At 51.6% G+C, this 22345-nt stretch overlaps 1 protein-coding gene across 1 annotated transcript; it reads left to right on the forward strand.

Annotated features, from left to right (window-relative positions):
* Positions 1 to 15610: 15610 nt before the first annotated feature.
* Positions 15611 to 16059, forward strand: LITAFD (LITAF domain containing). Its single transcript, XM_059898695.1, has 2 exons — positions 15611 to 15741; positions 15951 to 16059. Exons 1-2 carry the CDS (start codon positions 15611 to 15613, stop codon positions 16057 to 16059), a joined length of 240 nt encoding a protein of 79 aa, XP_059754678.1.
* The last annotated feature ends 6286 nt before the right edge of the window (positions 16060 to 22345 follow it).

Raw genomic sequence — 22345 nt, forward strand, 5'->3', positions numbered from 1 at the left:
TACTGTCCAGGAAAGCGAATCAGCTATACGTATACATATATCCCCTCTTTTTTGGATTTCCTTCCCATTTAGGTCACCACAGAGCATTGAGTAGAGTTCCCTGTGCTATGCAATAGGTTCTCATTAGTTATCTATTTTATACATAGTATCAATAGTGTATATATGTCAGTCCCAATCTCCCAATTCATCCCACCCACCCCCTTTTTTCTTTTTTTTTTTAATTAATTTCGTACTCTCATAGGAGAGGAAAGTGAGGCACGAGAGGTGACCCACCCCCTCACACACAGCAAGTTGGGAGCAGCCTTTGAAAGGGAACCCAGCCCTGGACCCAGGCTCAGGCTGGTAGTTGAGGGGTGGGAAGGGGGGAGGGATCCTGTAACTGTCCTGCGACAACAGGGTCCAGGAGTGGGAGTGGAACGGGGGTCCCTCCTGGAACCCACCAGCTCTGCCTGCTCTTGTATGCAGATAGGTTAGGGGTCCTCGGAGAAAGAACCAGGCATGGCTTTCTTGACATAAGAGTAGCCATTTTTGGCCTAAGCCATTTTGTGATCTAAGCCCAGCCACAATGTTTGTGTTTTAACAGGGCTCAATAATTAATGATCTTCAGGGAAGTGAGGGAATGCAGGAACAAAGGCAAAGTAGTCAAGAAACAAGAGTTCAGCGATAAAACAGAGTTGTTCCTCCTCAAGGGAGTGATGATGTTGACCCTCCTGACCTCAATCAACTAAAACTTGGACTCTGTCGACCTTTGCCCCAATTCTATGCTGAATTCTCCTCTGCTCAATCCCCTTCATGAATAGGGGATTAAAATTTACCCAATTTGAGGAATTCCCTGGCGGTCCAGTGGTTAGGACTTGGCACTCTCACTGCGGGGGGCCCCAGGTTCGATCCCTGGTCAGGGAACTAAAATCCCATAAGCTGTGTGGCCAAAAGAAAACTTCCCCAATTTTGCTGTTGGGGAGACACTGCTTTGGGAAAGATCCCAGGTGTTCTCCTTACTTGCTGCCAGTAATGATAAATCCTTCCTTCTCCTGATCTTTAGCTTGGTTGTGTCTTTTCGCTCCACACCCACCAAGAGATGAACCCAGTTTTCCAGTGACACACTCTCTCTCCCCCCATCTCCCTCTCCCTCCCACCTCCTTTGTTCCCTCCTCTACACCCACACAAAGAAGAGACTGTTGAAGACAGCCCTCTACAAGCCTGCAAGAGGGTTCTCCAACAGGAACTGAATTGGCCAGCACCTTGATCTTGGATTTCTCAGCCTCCAAAACTGGGAGAAATAAGTTGCTGTTGTTTAAGTCACCCGTCTATGGTATTCTGTTACGGCAGCCAGAGCAAACTAAGGCAGTCCCTTTTCTTCCTTTTCTCCCCAAAGCCCTTCTCAACTAAACTGAAGCCTCTCAGAATTTCACACCTGAGATTGTGCAGTTCGGGTCTACAAGTCTTCACTGGATGTGTTGCCCATGCTGGGCTCTGTGTTGGGCACTGAGCACCCAGAAATAAAAAGTGCCCTGTTCCCACCCCTGAGGAGTCACAGCCTGGGGAAGTGGTAGACGGGTAGTGCTAACCAATAACCAAGATGTCAGGTGGTGGGCTAGATAAGCCTCCATGGCTCAGTGGGTGCCCGCCCTCTGCCATAGGATGAGACAGGTCGCAGGGAGTTCTCTCTCCCAAATTGTGGTTGCTTAAGTCTCCTGCAGTCAGTGACATCAGCCCACCACCTTGGCCCCATCTGATGGCACTGACCTAGCAGCCAGACCTGAGCTAACAGCTGATGAGGGCATGTGGTCTAAGTTTTCTGCCCAGCAAGGCCTTATTAGCCATTCAGCCAGCCATCTGACAAATATTTATTGCACCTGTACTCTGTTCCAAGCTCTGGGCTCAACAAAACTCTCATTAGCCCTGCCCCCCCGCCCCCACCCCAATCGGTACACTCTAATAGCGGAGGCAGATGTTAAACCAGTAATCACACAAGGTACAAAATCCCTCTGTGACCCACAGCAGGGTCAGGCATGGTGCTGGAGGAGCCAGGACAGACTTCTCTGAAAAGTGCTGATTGACCTGAGATCTTTAATCAGGAATTAAACAAAGAAAAGGACATTCCTGAGAGAGGTGAGAGCATGTGCAAAGGCCCTGAGGTGGGAAGGAGCATGGTGGCGCTAAGACACAAAGAGAGAGGAAAGGGAGTGTGGGGTGAGATGGCAGTTGCCAGAATGGGCTAAATTTATGGGTCTCAATTAGGGAGCGATGGCAGCCAGGTAAGGGCTTAAAGCAGGTATGAATGGAGAATCCTCCCTTCAAAGTGTATCTCAAGTCCACCCACCTGTGCCCGTTTCTTCCCGCCTTGACTTAGGCCTCTACCATCTCACCAGGAGCAGCAGCCTCCATCCAGTTCCTTCTGCCTCTCCCTAATAACCATGCTCATGCACCAATTTTCTGTGCAGCAGGCAAAATGAGCTTTCAAAAGCATAAATCCAACCATTGTTCAAGAAAAAATTACTCATGACACTTGTTAAAACGGTAAGGCAGACTTTGTTCAGGACAATCACGATAGGTGTAGGGACCACTGCAATGGGGTTTTTGCAAAGATTGGGCTCAACTCCAAATGCAGCTAGGAAAACTGGAAATTTATAGCGGGGGGTGGGGGCGGGCTGTGGCGGGGGAGGGGGGAGGACAATGGATGGAAAATTACTAAGAAGAAACGAAACATCATGGGTCAAGGGGGATTCTGGCTAAACCGAGCTAGCAGGATTCTAGCTGCAGGCAGGTCAAGGTGATCAGACATCACCTGCCCCCACACAGCCAGCAGCATCTGCACCAGAGTGGTTCACTGGTTACAACCGACGACTGACACATCGTTATCACCGGCATCCACAGGAGGGCCCACCTGCTCCACATGGCCAAATCCAGCTATCCTTTCCTATGCTGCTTCTGGGGTTTTCGGCCTGCTGCTAAGGTTAGATAAATACTCTGTGGCATTTCCTGTTTCCTTCTAATTCTTTCATCGTTTTGAGAAGCCACTTTACATCTTTGGGATGTTTTGGTGAGCAGGGTGAGTGGCCCCATCCAGCTGTGCTGAGCTAGGAGTGCAGGCTGCGGGGCCAGATGGTGGGTGAACTTCACTCTGCCAATGACCGGATCTGGGGCCACTCTCTTCCCCTGCATCTTCCCAGGCTGCCTCTTTCTGGTCATTGCTCAAATGAGGGGACCTTCCACCCACCCTGAACTAAGTGCGTGCCCTCCATCAGTCTGTCCCATCGCTCGTGATTACCATTTCACCCTTCTCCCCTGTGAATGTCTTTGGTGTCTGTTTCCCCACTAACACATTGGCTCGCCAGGGCAGGCACATTGTCTTGCTTGGTTTTGTATGCCTGACACATGGTAGGTACTCAGTAAATACATGTTGAAGAACCAGGGCAGAGGCAATGTCATGGGGGATAGCAAGGTCGGCCACGGATGAGGGGACTGGGGAGTGACTCAGTTTTCCCTTCTGTAAAATGGCACCAGAAGAGCCTACAGTTGACAGGGAGCTGGAAACTCCACCCCAAGCCGGGTGGGAGGCCAGTGGAGGTGGGGGCTTGCCCTCTGCTCTGCTCCTCCTGGGCTGACCCCCCACTAGGTAGCTCTGAGGCTGGAACCCACTCAGGGTGAGGTCCAAGGGGGCTAAGAGGGCCGGCTGAGCCTGCTGACAGAAGGAGGGAAAAGGGCCCAGGAGCAGCTTTGTGAGCTCACCCAGAATACAGACCACCCCCCACCCCACAAGGACACAGACACAGAGCCCACTGAGGTGCATGGACACCCGCAAGCACACACACACACCTCCACACACAAACCTGCACTGCAAACACTCCATGTAAATGAGATATTCATGGACACAGACACACACACACACACACACACACACACACACACACGAGCAGACAAGACACATACCACACACACCACCAATATCCGCCCCCCCACACACACATGCCCCCCATGCAAACACACGCAGATGGAAACATGCATAACCACACACTCTCCCACTGCACAGCTCCCTGGATTCTCCCCCAAACTCCAGACCCCAGAGCTTTCTCAGTCCAGAAACAGTCCCCCTGCCTCCTCCTCCAGGCAGGCCTCAGAGTTCACTCACAGAGTTCTGAGGGCAGGGGATGGAAGGCACCCATCAGGGAAGAAGTCACCCCCATCTGGGATGCCCACTCTTCAGAGAGAGAGCCTCCGATGGTGCCCAGGGGACAAGAATTCCCCCCTCCCAATAAGCGATGGGGCCTGGGGAGGCGGCGCCTACAGCAAGCAGCCCATCCACCTCCCATGCCTCCTGCCCCCAGCTCACCACAAGCTGGGAGGAAGAGAAAGCAGACAGATGACTGGTTAGCAGAGCTGGAAATGCAGCCCAGAGAGGTTAGGGGACGTCCCAGTATGACCCAGCAGGTCCCACCCAGGGCTCAGGGATCCCTTTGCCAATAGAGCAGATGGGACCCCTCTGATGGGCAGGAAAGGAGGGAAGGGAGGGCTCGGGGAAAGCGCAGCCCCTCCCCAGGCTGGAGAGCTTCTCCAGCTGCCCCTCCGCAGCCCCTTGGCAACCCAGCCCCCCTCCCCATCTCTTGCACAATAATTGCAGTTACCACTCCTTCCTCCAGATTCCTTCCTCCTTATCTCCTCGCTTCCCTGCAGGAGCTGGGCCCTTCTGGGAACAGGATGAGCAGGAAGGGGAAAAAAAAGTCCCATCTCCTTTTTTCCTTGAGTAGCCCTGGCTGCAGAGTCCTCCTTATTGCAGAGCCCAGAGAGGGTGAGTGAGGAGCTCAGGGTCACAAGCAGGAGAGGAACAGGGTCCTCCAGGACTCCCAGCTGCCAGAACTCCAAGCTCACTCCATTCCCAGGATGGCCTGCCCCCCTGCCTTTGCTTTTGGGGACTCTGCTAATTTAAGTTACTATGGTTATTATTTTTTTTAATTAATTAATTAGTTAATTAATTAATTTATTTATTTTTGGCTGTGTTGGGTCTTCGTTTTTGTGCGCGGGCTTTCTCTAGTTGCGGCAAGCGGGGGCCACTCTTCATCGCGGTGCGCGGGCCTCTCACTATTGCGGCCTCTCTTGTTGCGGAGCACAGGCTCCAGATGCGCAGGCTCAGTAGTTGTGGCTCACGGGCCTAGTTGCTCCGCGGCATGTGGGATCTTCCCAGACCAGGGCTCGAACCCGTGTCCCCTGCATTGGCAGGCAGATTCTCAACCACTGCGCCACCGGGGAAGCCCTAGTATGGTCATTATTGATTGCAAGCTTTTTTAAAAAAAAAAAAAAATTATTTATTATTTATTTATTTATTTTTGGCTGTGTTGCATCTTTGTCGCTGCACAGGCTTTCTCTAGTTGCGGTGAGCGGGGGCTACTCTTCGTTGCGGTGCATGGGCTTCTCATTGCAGTGGCTTCTCTTGCTGCGGAGCACGGGGTCTAGGCGCGCGGGCTCAGTAGTTGTTGCGCACGGGCTTAGTTGCTCCGTGGCATGTGGGATCTTCCCGGACCAGGGCTTGAACCTGTGTCCCCTGCATTGGCAGGCGGATTCTTAACCACTGCGTCACCAGGGAAGTCCCTAATTGCAAGCTTTCTATGTGCTTCACATGATTTCTTTCATTCATCATTCATATAACAAATCTTTATTGAGCATCTACTATGTCCCGGGCACTGTGCTGGGTACTGGGGAGACAGCTGTGAACAAAATCAGTGAGGTTCCCGCCCTCACAGAGCTGAAGTTTTAGGGACAATAGACACTGATCAAGTAAACTAAACAGGAACCGGACAATTCCAGGCAGAGGTAAGTGCTGGCAAAACTGGCGGTCCAGTGGTTAAGACTCCGCGCTCCCAGTGCAGGGGGCACGGGTTCGATTCCTGGTCAGGGAATTAAGATCCAGCATGCCGCACCAAAAAATAATAAATAAATAAATAACAATGAACCAGGTGGCCTAGTAGAGGGTGGTTGGTGGTTCCTCTCGCCCGGGGGTCCATGGCAGCCCTCCATGAGGAAGTAGCATATGAGCTGAGTTTGACGATGAGACATGGGATATCTCAGGAAAGAGCCCTCCAAGTGGCAGGAGCTGCAAGGCTGGGGGTGGGTGGGGGGAGGGGGGGCAGGATGGAAGGAACAGAAAGTAGGCATGTGTGAAGTATCAGCCAGCAAGGTAAAACTGTCTTCTTGAATTTTCGTAACACTCTTAGCAGGAAGTTTTATTATTATTGTTGTTGTTGTTGTTGTTGTTATACCCATTTTACAGAGGAGGAAACTGAGGCCCAGGGTCACACAGCTGGGAGTGACAGAGCCCATGCTTTAACCACCTTCTTCCTCTTCCATGCCAGGCCTTATTTAAGGGATGCAAAGGTTAAAAACAAACAAATAACAGCAACAAAGCAGCCCTCCAGGAGCCCTGACCCTCGCAGAGAACTGATCCTCATGGAAGAGGCCCAGGAGGAGCCCAGCCAGGCCTCATGGCTCTCCCATGGGGTCCCGCATCTGGGTGCGGAGGGACTGGGGTCTAACCGGGAGGCGTGCTCTTGGGCTGGCCTCAAGCCCTCTCTCAGGCCTCCTCACTCCTTGCAGCCTGGCCTGAGGAGGACAAGGTGGGACAGGAGTCCTCAGCCCCAGGGAGGTGTGAAGGCACCAGGCCAGCCCTAAAGGGACGATGGCAGGGGCGGCCCTGCTCCCCGGTCCCCACTGCGCTAGATGGGGACCTGTCCGTCCAGCAAAGCCCGGAGGGAGGAAGTGAGGCAGACTCGCGCAGCCTGGTGCTGCCCCCTGGTGGCGATGGCCGGGATGGTCGGAGCCCGCTAGCATCGCACACCTCTCTCCTTCATTCCCCCTCAGAGCGTCCCAGTTCAGATGCGCCAGCCGGGGTCCCAACCCTGCGTTAAGGGGACCAACGTCCTCAAAAATCCCCGGAGAAGGAGGCAGTCGCCGACCCCATCCCAAGATGAATAACCTCAAGTCTATACAAAGCCCCCTAGGGGCTTCCCTGGTGGCGCAGTCGTTGGGAATCCGCCTGCCAGTGCAGGGGACACGGGTTCGAGCCCTGGTCTGGGAAGATCCCACATGCCGCGGAGCAACTAAGCCCGTGAGCCACAATTACTGAGCCTGCGCGTCTGGAGCCTGTGCTCCGCAACAAGAGAGGCCGCGATAGTGAGAGGCCCGCGCACCGCGATGAAGAGTGGCCCCCGCTTGCCGCAATTGGAGAAAGCCCTCGCACAGAAACGAAGACCCAACACAGCCAAAAAAAAATAAAATATAAAATAAATTAACAACAACAAAAAAAAAGCCCCCTAATCCTGGGGTGTGAAATCGGGAGACTTTTAAGCCAAATGGGGTGGGCTCTGATGGGTGAATCACGCAGCTCATTCATTCATTCATTCATTCATTCATGCAGTCATTCTATATTAGTGGAGCACGTCCTCCATAGCGGGCTGGGGGATGCAGCAGGACAGGAAGCAGGCATCAAACCTGAGACAGCAATGCACATAGGGATGTAGACGCTGTCTAAAGGAGACGGGGCGCAGGGGACAGAGTGAGAAGAGGGGGTGAGGCGACACGTCATCATGTGGAGGCAAAAGGGACTAGCAGGAACGCCAAGCTGGCTGTTTCAAGACTCTCAGGTGTGGACGCCTTGGAACTGGTAAAAGAGCTGCAGAGACAGGAGGTCAGAGGGTCCGTGAAGGGGGAGGTGGTGCTGGAGAGAGGCCCTGACCTCAGAAGAGGCATCTTTTCTTTCCAGGAAGACAAGATCTCTGTGGGAATCAGGAAAGGCCTTCCTCAATGTGCCTCTTTTCCATCAGCTGAAAAACGGTTGTAACAATTCACAAATCTTACACGTCTCTGATCCACGTAAGTGGCCCTTGGATGCCATGCACACCTGCCTTCATGCCCAGATTCTCTGCCTTCGCAGGTGGCACCCTACTTTTACCACGTCTCACAGCTTGACCTGTTTCAGAACTTCAAATAACTAGGCTCACAGGAGATGTACAGTCAGGCTTCTTTGGCTCAGAATCATTTTTTGAGACGTGTTCATCTGGCTGAGTATACCAATAGTTCATTCTTTTCATCGCTGTGCAGATTTCCTTGGTATAAATAATATACACGATTTGATGATCCACCCACCTGCTGACAAATATTTGGGTTGTTTCTAGATTTTGGCTATTATGACTCAAGCTACTATGAATTTTCTCATACAGGTCTTTTTCTGAACATATGTTTTTATTTCTCCTGGGTAAAAACCTGGGAGTGGAGTTGCTGGTCCCAGGTGGGTGAATGTTTGCCTTTAGGAGAAACTGCCAGTTTTCCAAAATGATGAACAATTTTATACTCACACCAGCAATGTAGGAGGGTTCTAGTTGTTCTGTATGCTTGTCAACACTTGGGGTTGTCTGTTTTTTAAAATTTAACCAGTGGAGGGACTTCCCTGATGATTCAGTGGTTAAGACTCCATGCTTCCACTGAAGGGGGCACGGGTTTGATCCCTGGTTGGGGAACTAAGATTCTGCATGCCATGTGGCAATCAATCAATCAATCAATCAATCAATCAATCCCACTTCCCACCAACATATTTATAAATAAAAATAAAACAGAGAAAACCATAATTCAAAACAACACATGCACCCCAGTGTTCGTAGCAGCACTGTTTACAATACCCAGGACAGGGAAGCAACCTAAACGTCCATTAGCAGAGGAATGGATAAAGAAGATGTGTACATACATACAATGGAATATTACTCAGTCATAAAAAGGAATGAAATTGGGTCATTTGTAGAGACGTGAAAGGACCTAGAGAGTGTCATACAGAGTGAAGTAAGTCAGAAAGAGAAAAGCAAATATTGTATAATAAAGCATATATGTGGAATCTAGAAAAATGGTATAGATGATCTTATATGAAAAGCAGAAATAGAGACACAGACATAGAGAACAAATGTATGGATACCAAGGGGGAAAGGGGTGGGGTGGGAGGAATTGGGAGACTGGGATTGACACATATACGTTATTGATACTATGTATAAAATAGACAACTGATGGGAACTTACCGTATAGCTCAGGGAACTCTACCTAATGCACTGTGGTGACCTAAATGGGAGGGAAGTCCAAAAGGAAGGGGATACCTGTATGTGTATGGCTGATCCATTTTGTTGTGCAGTGGAGGCTAACACAACATTGTAAAGCAATCACACTCCAATAAAAATTAAAAAAAAAAAAAAAGCATCTAAAGAGATATAACCAAATGCAATGCATGAAACTTGGTTGAATTTTAAATTGGAGGAAAATCAGATGAGACATTTTTGTAAAAAATGAGGGAACTTGACTTCATATATTAGATGGCATTATGGAATTATTGTCAAATTTCTTAGGTGTGATAACAGTATTGTGGTTTATATAGTAAAATGTCCATTTAGGTGATGCATATAGAAATAAAGAATAAAATATCATAACATATATGACTTTAAAATTGTTTAGCAGAAAGAGAGAGAGAGAAAGAAAAAAACAGTATGGTCAGATCTCAGTGAGGACTGTACAGATGTTCTTCGTCCTATGTCCACATTTCTGAACATTAGCGAGTTTTTTTTTTTTTTTGCGAGTTTTTAAAATAAAATTTGAGGGCAAAAAAAGAGTAAAATTATTGGAAGCTTTCTTTAAAGTTGGCTCATTATATTTTTTGTCCTGAAACTATCTGGTAAATCTAATTTAAACGCAATTTTATTTAATGACTAGTGTTGATATTATGATTCATCACTCATTTACTTAATTAGCACTTGACTTTATGTACCCAAAATGTCCAATTTGCACACTGATATTTTTTCAATTAAATAAAATTATGTTTCAGGAAGAAAAAAAATAAAAATAAAAATAAAATATAAAATAACATTTAACCAACGGTCACTATGATTTTTAATTTGTGTTTCCTAGATGAATAGGGAAGCTGAGCATCTTTTCATGTGTATGTTGGCCATTTCTATATTTTCTTTTTTTTTTTAATTTATTTATTTATTTTATTTATTTTTGGCTGCGTTGGGCCTTCCTTGCTGCGTGCGTGCTTTCTCTAGTTGCGGCGAGCAGGGGCTACTCTTTGTTGCGGTGCGCGGGCTTCTCATTGCGGCGGCTTCTCTTGTTGCGGAGCACGGGCTCTAGGCACGCAGGCTTTAGTAGTTGTGGCTCGTGGGCTCGAGAGCGCAGGCTCAGTAGTTGTGGCGCACGGGCTTCATTGCTCCGTGGCATGTGGGAACTTCCCGGACCAGGGCTTGAACCCTTGTGCCCTGCATTGGCAGGCGGATTCTTAACCACTGCGCCACCAGGGAAGCCCATCTAAATTTTCTTTTGTGAAGTGTCTGTTGAGGTCTTTTGCCCACTTTTAAGATTGTGAGGTTTTTAAAAAAATTATTGAATTGAAGGAGTCCTTTTATATTCTGTATACCTGTCCTTTGGACTTTAAATATTTTCTTCCAGTTTGTAGCTTGCCTTTTTATTGTATCTATAGATGGTATCTGTTAAGAAGCAGGTGCTTTGATGAAGTAGTCTTTCAAGTTTTTCTTTTATAGCTTGTGCTTTGTGCCTTGTGTCGGGTAAGAAATCTTGATACATGATCACATTTGTTAGTTTTCGGTTGCTTTCCGTTTTTTGGTGTTGCTTTTTTCTTTTTGATGTACTTCCTTTTTAGTTAGTAAAAATAATGATATTGTTCCAAAGTCAAACCTATAAACAAGGTATATTTAGAGAGGACCTGCTTCCACTCTCAACATTAACCACATTTTAGTTCATAAATAATCCTTCTTTTATATCTTCTTGGAAATTATTTATCTCCCTCCCCGTTTCCTGACGTTAAAAGTAGGGCTATATAGGGAATTCCCTGGCGGTCCAGTGGTTAGGACTCCTCACGTCTACTGCAGGGGCCCGGGTTTGATTCCTGGTCGAGGATCCCACAAGCCACACGGCAAGGCCAAAAAAAAAAAAAGTAGTACTATATATACATATACACACATATCTTCTTGTTTGTTATTGGACAATATATCCAAAAAGAGACTGTTCCATAGTAATATATGGAGATTTTCCTCTTTTTTCTCTTTTTCCTCTTCTTTCCTCCCTTTATTTTTGGTAGCTGCAGAGTCACTATATGGATAGACATTTGGGTTATTTCTAGTTTTTTGTTGCTGCCTTGAATAGCCTTGTGCCTACCTCACCTGATATTTTTGCTAGTCTACCTTTAGGATGGATTTCTAGAAATAGTATGGCAAGGTCCAAGGGTCCCCCATCTGTAACTCTGCTAGATATCACCAAATCCCCCTTCTAGTGCTTGTATAGGAAAGCCTGTTCCCGCCCAGACTCGCCATAACTTTTGGTTTCTGCCAATCTGATAGGAGCAGGGCTATCTTGGACTATCTTGGAGGTTCCCCAGTGTCTGGAGGCATAATGAGAAGCCATGGAGTATACAGGTCAAGCGCACAGACCTCACTTCGTGCCTTTGTTCGCACAAACCCTGGCTTTACCCTTCCTGGATGTGACCCCAGGTGTAGCACAGAGCCAGCCCCAGCGCGGAGGCTGCCCTCTACAGTCGGGACCATCTCTTCTGGCTGTTTCAGGCCACTGATCATTTCACAATAAAAATGCTGGCTTTACTCACTGGGCTGAACCCATTACCTGGGCTCTGGCATTTGATCCCATAACAACCCTATAAGGCAGCTATCGTATCCCCATTTTACAGGTAGGGAAGCCAGGGGATGGAGGGTTAGAAAGAGTTAGGGCTTTGCCCAAACTCACAGCTAAACAAGCAGGAGAGGCAGCTGGACTTGTGAGGCAACACATAAACTCGCACATGTGTGTACATGCGTGTACCTGCATGTTCATGTGTGCATACACGTGTGCACGCCTGTGTGTTTATCCATACAACTGTGTGCATGTACCCATATACATGTGTATGTATGTACATGTATCTCTGTGTATATACGTGTGTATACATATACAGTTAGTCCCTACATACAAACGAGTTCCGTTGCGAGAGTGTGTTTGTAAGTACAGTTTGTTCATAAGTCCAACGAAGTTAGCCTAGGTACCTAACTAACACAATCGGCTATATAGTACTGTACCGTAATAGGTTTATAATACTTTTCACACAAATAATATGTACATAAAAAACACAGAAAATAAAGAAAACATTTTTTATCTGACAGTGAAGTACCTTGAAAAGTACAGTAGTACAGTACAACAGCTGGTGTACAGGGGCTGGCACGCACATTCACCTCTTTGAAAGTTCGAAACTTGAAGGTTCGTACGTAGGGGACTTACTGTATATATACACATGTGCGTGCCTGTGTACATACACTTATCTGCATTTCTAAAGAAGATGTGAACGTCCTCACAGCTACATCTCTGCGTCCACAGGGATAACACCCCCAGGATGAATTCCTCACAACAGAATCGCTAGCTCTAACCGGATTCATATTTTTAAGGCTCCCAACCTGCCCTCTGACCCCAGCCCGGTTTCCACTTGGCCGGCCGGAGGGGGTGACCTGATCTTCAAAGATTCCTCAAGCTGGGCCCGTGGAGACCCCGCCCCCTCCTGCAGAGAATGGGGGCGAAGCCCACCCTCTGGCCACTGTTAGGACACACATCACAACGGCTGTTCCACCTGAGCCAGGCCCAGCAAGAGGCGCTGGGGGCGACCTGCACTCCTGTCACCCGTGGACAACCAGGCCACGTGATGGGGGCCTCCCGAGACCAGAGCTTGGCTGCTCAGAGCTTGGAACCCAACACTGCCCCGACACCGTTGCTGGAACAGAGGACCTCCTGGGCCCCAAGAGAGAACCACCCCCAGGGAGAGGGTCCCTTCGTTCAGGTGACACACTGACTGTGGGGTCCTCGGGAAGGGCCAGGAGACTACGGGTTCCCTTGATGAACTGGGGTTGACTCCCCGCCTCACCCCCCAAGTCCCTCTGCCCCCGCCAACCCGGGGACCACAAGACAAGATGGGGATAATGTGGGGCCTCCACAGCCTGTGCCCTCTCTTAAAGTGTCACAATACTAATGATGCCCCCATAGCAGGTATGACCTGGCCCTCTGCCCCCGCCAACCCGGGGACCACAAGACAAGATGGGGATAATGTGGGGCCTCCACAGCCTGTGCCCTCTCTTAAAGTGTCACAATACTAATGATGCCCCCATAGCAGGTATGACCTGGCCCTCTGCCCCCGCCAACCCGGGGACCACAAGACAAGATGGGGATAATGTGGGGCCTCCACAGCCTGTGCCCTCTCTTAAAGTGTCACAATACTAATGATGCCCCCATAGCAGGTATGACCTGGCCCTCTGCCCCCAGCCCACCCAGGGGCCAGAGACAACCTAGAATACCCTGGGAGAGGTGGGGGTTTCTGGCCATGCTGCTGTGGCCTCAGGGTAAGTCACCAAATCTCTTCGAATCTCTTTTCTCATCTGGAAAATGGTTGAGAGGATTAAAAGTTATGATGGACATAGGGCCAGGCAGTTGCTAACTCAGTCTGAGCTCAGAAGGACTTTCCAGTTGGAAGTCCTGGGCCAGGTACTTGATTTCTGACCTTCAGTTTCTGCACCTGTAAAATGGGTACAAAACCCAGCCCCAGGCTGGGCTGCTGGGGACCGGATGGGTATGAAACCACCTCCTGTCCCACAGAGACTAGACTGAGTAGAGAGAAGTGGGGAGGGTCTTCCTGTTCTCCGGTTGCCCCTACTCTGGGAGGAGGCATGGGGTGGGGAAAGCCCAGGTGCCTCCCTCAAGCCACGAGGCTCCTTTCCTGGGACGGGCAGGTCCCCATCAAAGCGCCTGAGCAGTTCCCAATAAAAACACACAGGGGGGCTTCCCCGGTGGCACAGTGGTTAAGAATCTGCCTGCCAATGCAGGGCACACGGGTTCGAGCCCTGGTCCAGGAAGATCCCACATGCCGCGGAGCAACTAAGCCCGTGCACCACAATTACTGAGCCTGCACTCTAGAGCCCGCAAGCCACAACTACTGAGCCTGCGCGCTACAACTACTGAAGCCCGCGTGCCTAGAGCCCGTGCTCCGCAACAAGAGAAGCCGCTGCAATGAGAAGCCCGCGCACCGCAACGAAGAGTAGCCCCCACTTGCTGCGACTAGAGAAAGCCCGCACGCAGCAACAAAGACCCAATGCAGCCAAAAATAAATTTAAAAAAACAAAAACAAAAACAAAAAAACCCACACAGGGTCCCTATCCATCACCCACACAGTGAGTGGTTAAGATTCTGGAGCTCCCATCCTCCCCTTCCCCACACCACCCTCTGGGTATCTAGGATCCCAGAATTCCTTGTCCAAACTGCCTTACACCTAATTCCAGGGCCTGGGCGGGGATGCTTCCCAAGGCCCCAAGGGCCAGCCAAGGGCTGACTCCTGGGAGGCGAGGGGCAGAGCTGGGCATCCACACACTGTGACAGGCCCCTTGTGGGTCAGGAGGGAGACAAGGCTGGGAAGAATGGAGGCGGGCCTGGGGCCCAAACAGTTCTTCTTGGAAGGAGCAGATGGAATGCTGCCCCTTTTGGAGCCATCCCGACGGTGCAAGGGATCGGGCAAGGGGCACGTCACTTAGTAGCATGTGCTCAGGAGGCAGCCATAATTAAGTTCCATCCTTGACTCTGATGCTTCTTTGCTGGGTGACCTCAGGCAAGTTACTTAACCTCTCTGAGCCTAGCCTCCACATCAGCAAAATTGGAATAACGTCACATAGCTCCCTCATTGGTGTTTTTTTGTTTGTTTGTTTAAAATATTTATTTGTTTATTTGGTTGTGCCGGGTCTTAATTGCGGCATGCATGTGGGATCTAGTTCCCTGACCAGGGATCAAACCCAGGCCCCCTGCACTGGGAGCACAGAGTCTTATCCACTGCGCCATCAGGGAAGTCCCATTGTTGGTGTTTTGACAAGAGTAAATGGAGTGAGGCACGTCAAGTGTTTGGCACTGAGTTTGGCGCATAATAAAGGCTTGATATTAAAAAAAGGAAAAAGAAAAGACAGAGAGAGACTATGGGATCCCATTCTATTTCTGCACCCTCAAGCCTCCAGCAAGAGCTTACAGCCCAGCACAACGAGGGCAACATGGAGTCAGAAATGGCTGGGTTCAGATCTGAGCGCCTCCATCTACTAGGTAAACTACCATTGGCAACTCGATGCATCCCTCCAGGCCTCAGCTTTCTCTTCTGTAAAATGGGTGCCCCCCTCACACTGGCCAGGTTTTCAGCTGAGCGCCTGGCACATAGTCTGTCTTCAGATCTGAGGGTGTTTTTCCTTACACCCAAAAGGGAACATATGGGTGGGAGATCCCGGGGAACTCTAAGAGCTGAAGGGGCCCGGTTCAAACCCGGAGACGCCCCCAAATTCCCTAGTGCTTGAGGGTGGGAGGGCTGGAGGTCTCGACTGAGGGAGGCCCCGGAGCCCTGGAGGCTGGTGGGTAGGGGCTGGTGCAAGGGGAAATTGGACCCATCTGGGGTGCTCAGGGGAGCACGGAGAAAATGCAGGTAGTGGCAGGCCCCCAGTGGTGGACAGGAGATGGGGAGGACGGGGGGCGTGGGGTCTGGCCTGCCCCCTCCCTTGTCCTCTGAGAACCGTTCACCAGCATGCCTAGGCTGCTGTCTCCAGTTTCCATACAGGCTGTGTGTCCGCACTGTGGGAACCACGCCATCACGGTGACCACCCTGGTCCCGGGCATCCTCACCTGGCTTCTGTGCACGGGCATCTTCATGGCTGGGTGAGTGGCTGCCCCTTGCCTCTGCAGGGGCCCTGAGCATCCTTGTGGGAGGGCTGCAGGGTTTGGGGGGGTTGGCACAGGGCACGGAGGGAGGGGTGGTTTCCTAGCCCACTGTGGGTGGCTGGGCAGCACCAAGGATGGGGTGGGGGGCTCCCAGGCTCGGCTTGGCCCCAGGTGAGTCCCAGGCCCCGCTGCTCCTGAGGCTGCAGGTGTTTCATGGGCTGCTGCTTCATCCCCTTCTGCGTGGACAGCTTGATGGACGTGAGGCACACGTGCCCCGTGTGCCAGCAAGAGCTCTTCTGCTACAAACGCCTGTGAACTAAATGCTGTTAAGTGACCACTGCCTGCCTGCATCTGTCTGCTGGGATTCCCCAGCCCGGTCCAGCAGGAAGATGAAGGGACTGAGGTGGAGCCCGCCCGCCCTTCCCTCTGCCCTCCTGCTGCAATGGAAGGCCAGGTGAGCACTGGCACATAGTAGGTGCTCAGTTAGTACCGGATGACTGAACGATGACGTGTGACGTGGCCCTCCCTTCTCAGGCTCCATTCTCTTCTGAGCCCTCAGAAACCACAGTCCACGCATCAGCTCTCATCTTTCTTTCCCGGCTCCTTCCCATCAGCTCAAACTTCTGCGTCTTCGTGAAAATATCTCTGCAATTCCAGCTGGGGAACCCGCACGGCCCCATCTGCCACTCACTCCTCGCACAGAGCCTGTGACGTCCCGCTGCTGAAGCCCACATCCACCAGGCACTTTGTCCTCCTTCCTACCTGCCTGGACTCTGCAGCCCCTGACCCTCTCTGTCCTCTCCCTTGTCCTGCAGTGATGCTCTGGCCACGTCCTGTGCACCCCCTCAGCATACCCTGTCAGGCTGGTGCCCCCCCAGCGTCCTGTCTTGGGCCCCTTCCCTACTCATGCCGCTCCTGAGATTTCTGGCCTCACCTCCTGCATCACACAGCCCTCCCCTTGGGTCCTGTCCTTTCTGCACTACAATGATTTCTACCCCCCGCCACCCCGTTATCCCACCCCACTCTTTCTTGAAGGAGGCAACCGCCCCCAATGGGTCTCCCAGCCCCAGGTCTTGACCGTTCCTTCTGGTCCTCACCTGTGTCCAGTGGCTGTCACAGGGTAAGCTCAAGGATCACGGGGACGAATCAGTACCTTCAGCTGTGACACCTGCCTCATACTCATCATCCTCGGGACCAGACTTTCAAAATGGGGTCCCTCTGAGGCCACCTGTGGCTCCTGTTTCCCTCCCCTGTTCTGCGCTCCAGCTGCCCACAACCAAGAGTGGCCCGTTGGCCCGTTCACCCTTTCACCCATGTGTCCAGACTCTTCCGCTGGCCTCTTCTGGAAGGCCCTGCCTGCCCCCTTCTCTCTCCGCCTATTCATTCCAGCCCCATCGCTCACTCCTGGGTCTCTGTCACTTTCCCCAGGCCCTGGTGCCCCTAGGGCCTGGCGGGGACAGGTGAGTTTATGGGAGCTGGGATGGGGGAGCAAATCTTCTCAAATCTCTGTGCCCAATTCCCAATAAGAGGTTTAATCCTTAAAATTCCTTCATGGCTACAGCACAGCAGCTTTTCTGTACTGCAAAGGCCGCTATGCAGGAATTTGGCAAATGCAGGAATTTTGGCACTAGCTGCAGGATGGGAAGCCTCGGTTTCCACATCCAAACAGGAACCCATCTTAACAAGATGTTTAGGACTTAAAAGGAATTTTAGGATTTAAAAGGCCCCAAGTTGCAGGACAGGAATAGTAAGATGCAGACGTAGAGAATGGACTTGAGGACACGGGGAGGGGGAAGGGTAAGCTGGGACGAAGTGAGAGAGTGGCATGGACATATATACACCACCAAATGTAAAATCGATAGCTAGTGGGAAGCAGCCGCATAGCACAGGGAGATCAGCTCGGTGCTTTGTGACCACCTAGAGGGATGGGATAGGGAGGGTGGGAGGGAGACGCAAGAAGGAGGAGATACGGGGATACATGAATATGTATAGCTGATTCACTTTGTTATAAAGCAGAAACTAACACACTATTGTAAAGCAATTACACGCCAATAAAGATGTTAAAAAAAAAAAAAAAAAAAAAGGCCCCAAGTTGGCTTATGAGCAGGATCCCTCCTGGGTACCATGTGGTCTGCCTGGGGGTGAGGCTGGGCACAGGATAGGCTAAAGGGCACACTAAGGGATTTTTTTTTTAAATAATTTTTATCATGGGGCATTTCCCCCTGCTGTCTTTATCTTTTAAAAAAAATTTTTTTTTCCTTTGGCCGTGCCACAGCTTATGGGATTCTACTTCCCCGACCAGGGATCGAACCTGGGCCCTCAGCAGTCAGAGCCTGGAGTCCTAACCACTGGACCGCCAAGGAATTCCCCGAAGGAATTTTTTTTACTTTGCAAAATATAACAAATATTATTCACTCATCCTTTCAATGAAAAGGAATTTCCTAGAGAAGGGGCAGAGAAGTGGGAGAATTAAGAGGCAGAGGAGGAAGAGTATGGCACTGACGTACATTTTATTCACTAAAACGTGGCAGCTGCTTCTCTGTTTTGCTTAGCACCACCCGGGAGGGCAGTGCGGAAGCCGAGACCTGAGAGATGGCTGGTCTGCGTCCAGTAACTGGATGGGCAGCCGGAAACTAGGGTCGGCCTGCCCGGTGGCCTTCAGGTGGTCAGACCCGCTGCTGCGACGGCGCTGGCAGGGCGTGTCCCACCAGCCGGGGGAAAGGACCAGTCCGGGGACAGATTTCTCTGGATCTGAATGTCAGCCCCCAGCAGATGCCAGCAGCTGCCCCTCCGCCCCGCCCCCGTCCCCCGCGATGCCCCAGAGAACCGAGGGGAGCACTGACTCCCGAGGGGTGGCACTAGCTGCAGTACGGGAAGCCTTGGTTTCCACACCCAAGCAGGGACCTACCTTAAGATTTTTAGGGTTAGAAGATGAAGCGTCTGACATAAACTAGGCATCCTGGGAACCAACTTCTCATTGGTAATAAATCAGAATGGGGCGCCAAGTGGACCCGTGTCGACAAGGCAGGTGGCCACCCATCTAGGTCCCACGTGTACTGATGGAAAGGGAGGCCAGGCGGGCCCACTGGCCACCACTCCCCAGAGGACGAGGTCTTGACCTGGGACTTGGCCAATCTGCGGTTTGGAGGACCACAGTCCTGCAGAGGCACCCAGGCCCGGCGGGCGACGGTCATGGGGCCTGGTTGGCTCTGCCAGAACCGGAACAGGACCCGGACACGCCTGCAGAGCTCCAGCCCGGAGTCTGATTCTGCGCCTGCCAGGCTACTTGCCGGGTTTGACCCGGATTCCCAGAGAGGTCTACAGGCAGGAACATCCAGTGCTGTGGCAAACGCAGTGCTGGCTGTGCGGGTGGTGTCCTGGGCCCTCCTCTACAGGCCTGCTTCGGTCACCGTGGTCCATGCGCCGCCCACAAGGTCCGGCCCAGCTCCCCAGCAGCCCTCCGCCAGCCCACAAAGCCACCCCAGGCCACTCTGACTTAGACTGCCCAGTGTCAGGAGAGACACTTGCCAACGTTTAAAAAAAATCCCGATTTTTGGCTTCTCTTGAAAACTGCGACAGTCCAGCTGCACAGGTCCCTGGTTCAGCAGATGTCGGGCTGTCCCCTTGGCCCGGCCCGGCCAGTTCCCATCATCCCAGGGCCTCCTCCTTCACTGCCTTGTACAACTTGACCTAAACCACCGTTCCCATTTCTTAGCCTTGACGCCTGAGGCCTTGGTTCTGGGTCCCGAGACCTCACTGTAGGCTCAGGCTGGGGCGCGTGGGGTCGCAGCCCCATTCTCTCCCTGAGGCTTCCCCACGCTCCTGCTTTGTCTGCACCAACCTCTGGGGCTGGCCAGGAGGGCCCAGGGCTCAGGGGGAGGCGGCCACTCTGTCCCCCTCTCCCGCAGCTCTCATCTCAAAGTGGGGGGCCCCTCCTTCCAGCAGGGAGGCCGGCTCGGATACCTGGAAAGAGGGGGCAGTGAATGCGGGTCTCAAAGCCAGCTCTGCACTCAGCAGAGGCCCCGAGAGCCCAGCCTGACGGATTAACTCAGAATCCCCGTCGTGGTCACTCGGGTGGCCCAGACACCTCGCTGCCGGCCGCATGTGGTGTGCTCATCGGCGACGACGGCTGTTACAGGACCACTGCCCCCCAGAGCGGAGACACGGAACCGCTCCGCCGCCCCCCTCCCAGCACAGGAGTGGGCTGGGGGGCGTGGCATGGCTGCAGGCAGGGCGCTGGGGACACCTCCCGCTGTTTCCAGCCTGGAGCAAGGCTGGGCAGGGCGGCCAGAGGCGAGGAGGCGGCCTTGGTCACAAGGCCGGGAGGGCACACAGGAGCCTGGCCGGACGGTCACCCTCTACCACCTGCCTGCCCATGACGGGGTGAAACGAACCAGCCCCCCAGCAGCAGCCCTGACCCTCTGTGGCACTGGGTCTGAACGGACGAGGGCACCTCCTCTGTACCGGTGGGAAGCGGGCAGGATTAGGCTTCAGGGGGGCTGAGTGTGGGTTCTCTCTCCCAATGTCTTAGGACGAACTCAGAACATCCATCATACTGGGCAGGATCGTGCTGTGAACGCCCATCCCTGGATCTATAGATCAACAACGGTGCCTGCCCCTCGGGTGGGTCAGTGGCCCCTTGAAGCTGCGATGAGCTGGGACCCTGCGTCTGAACTTGCAGACGCCACCCTGCTCAGCCCGCCCCCTCCAGGGCCGCCGGAGGCCGGGTTCCAGGCCTCACAGAGTGAGCGTTTTATATATCATCCATTAACTCGACAGCTCGAGGGAGCTAATCACTGTAAAGACACACAAAGCGAGGAAAATGTGGTTGGAACGCCTGAGCCACGTGTGGCAATTTAAAATTCAATCAGTGAAGACTCACTCTGCTACTTCAGCCACGTTTCAGGTGCTCAGCGGACACCTGGGGCTCGTGGCTCCCCCGCTGGACAGGGCCGATGGAGTACCCGCCACCCAACGGCGGACGTTCTATCGGGCAGTGAGCGGTCAGAACAAAAAGGCCAAGAGCGGCAAAAATGCCACAGCATCACCCACCCAAAACCGGGGGATCTACGGTTCCGTCTTGACATCTGGAATGTATGTTTGCAAACGCAGTTCGCTCTTTTACTTTTTAAAATGAGACCCTTTCTCCCAGCTTGCTGCTTCTGGTACAGTCACGGCGAACCCAAGCCCCTCTTCAACGTTACCCTGTGGTTCTGGGGACCTGAGGGGAAGACGCAGCAGCCTCAGGGTCCAGAGCGAGCCGTGTGAAAGGCGGTCCTCTTCAGGTTCCACCCCTCCCACCACCCCCGTCAGTTTTATGAACTCGGACTCAAGGCCGTAACTGGGAGGGAATGGAAGAGTAAATCGCATGCGCTGCCTGCTGACCGTCCACATCGTGACAGGCCTTTGGGGAAAGCCGTTTAATAACTCGACAGTAAGTTTCCGTGACGTAAGACCATGATCAACCCTCAGCCAAAACCAAAACCTAAAAGAAATCAATACTTCAATGTTCAAAGTCGAGCACCCGGAGAATGACTTTCCACGGGAGGGTGGGGCGGGTGGCGCTGTCTATGGTCACCGTGGGCACCTGGGCAGGAAGTGCCCCCCAGGTGGAGAGCAGCCCAGGGACACAGTGCGCCAGGCGCGGGATGCAAGGCCACCACCTCTGGGCCACGCCTTCCACCATTTCAGTATTTCCGGTCATCTTATTGTACTTGGTTCCTGCCCGGAAAAACTTATTTCTTAAGCTTAAACGGGATGAATCAGAGGCAAAAACAAAAATCCCCCTGAAAACCTCGTTATAAAGGAAAAGTTTCCCCAGGCCTATTTGCAGGGAGAGCAGAAATCTCCCTCAACTTCCACGTCACTCACTGAGTTATAATTTTTATAGAAAATTTTATTCAACATACAACATTTTCCAGCAAAAAGGCAATATACAGGAAGAGTTGGTGTACACTGCTGCTACAGAAACAAACAAAAAATACTGGAAAAGGATGAAAAATAAGTGTGATCTGCTGATTCTATTTTACTGCACTCAAAACTAGACACGCAGCTGGCGTCAGCTCCAAAGGAAAAGGCCGGACTGAAAGAAAACTACACACAATGAATATCAACATCAGTGAAAGTCACTTAGATTCACCCGACAAAATGCCACCTCCTCCCAGTGGTAAATTGTACATGTTCATTCATTAAATATACAATTTCAATTTTCCTTTTTTTTTCCTCTTTTTTATTTAGCTTTTTTATACAAAGTCAACAACTTGCTAACACCAGTGGGCATGCCCTCTTTGCTAAAAGGCCCTCCTTTCTTGGTTCCGCCTGTTCCGTTTTAAGGAGACAAGTCTATTTATAATTTTTTCACCTGCTCGAATGAACTCTTGAGATCGTTAGGTTTGCCGAGAGGCAGCATAGTACACCTTAATTGTATTGAACAGCGTTTTCAATTTAATAAAAAGACCCCCAAAGTGTCTGTCAGGCCTGTATTCAGTGCATCCACTCTGCAAACGGGCTGCAGGACAGCGGTGGCTGACGGAAGGGAGACGAGTTTATTAAAAAGACCCAGGCAGCTGGGGAGACCGAGGAAGGGGCGACAATACACGAG

This window comes from Balaenoptera ricei, chromosome 15 (assembly GCF_028023285.1).
Source record: "Balaenoptera ricei isolate mBalRic1 chromosome 15, mBalRic1.hap2, whole genome shotgun sequence".
NCBI lineage: Eukaryota > Metazoa > Chordata > Mammalia > Artiodactyla > Balaenopteridae > Balaenoptera > Balaenoptera ricei.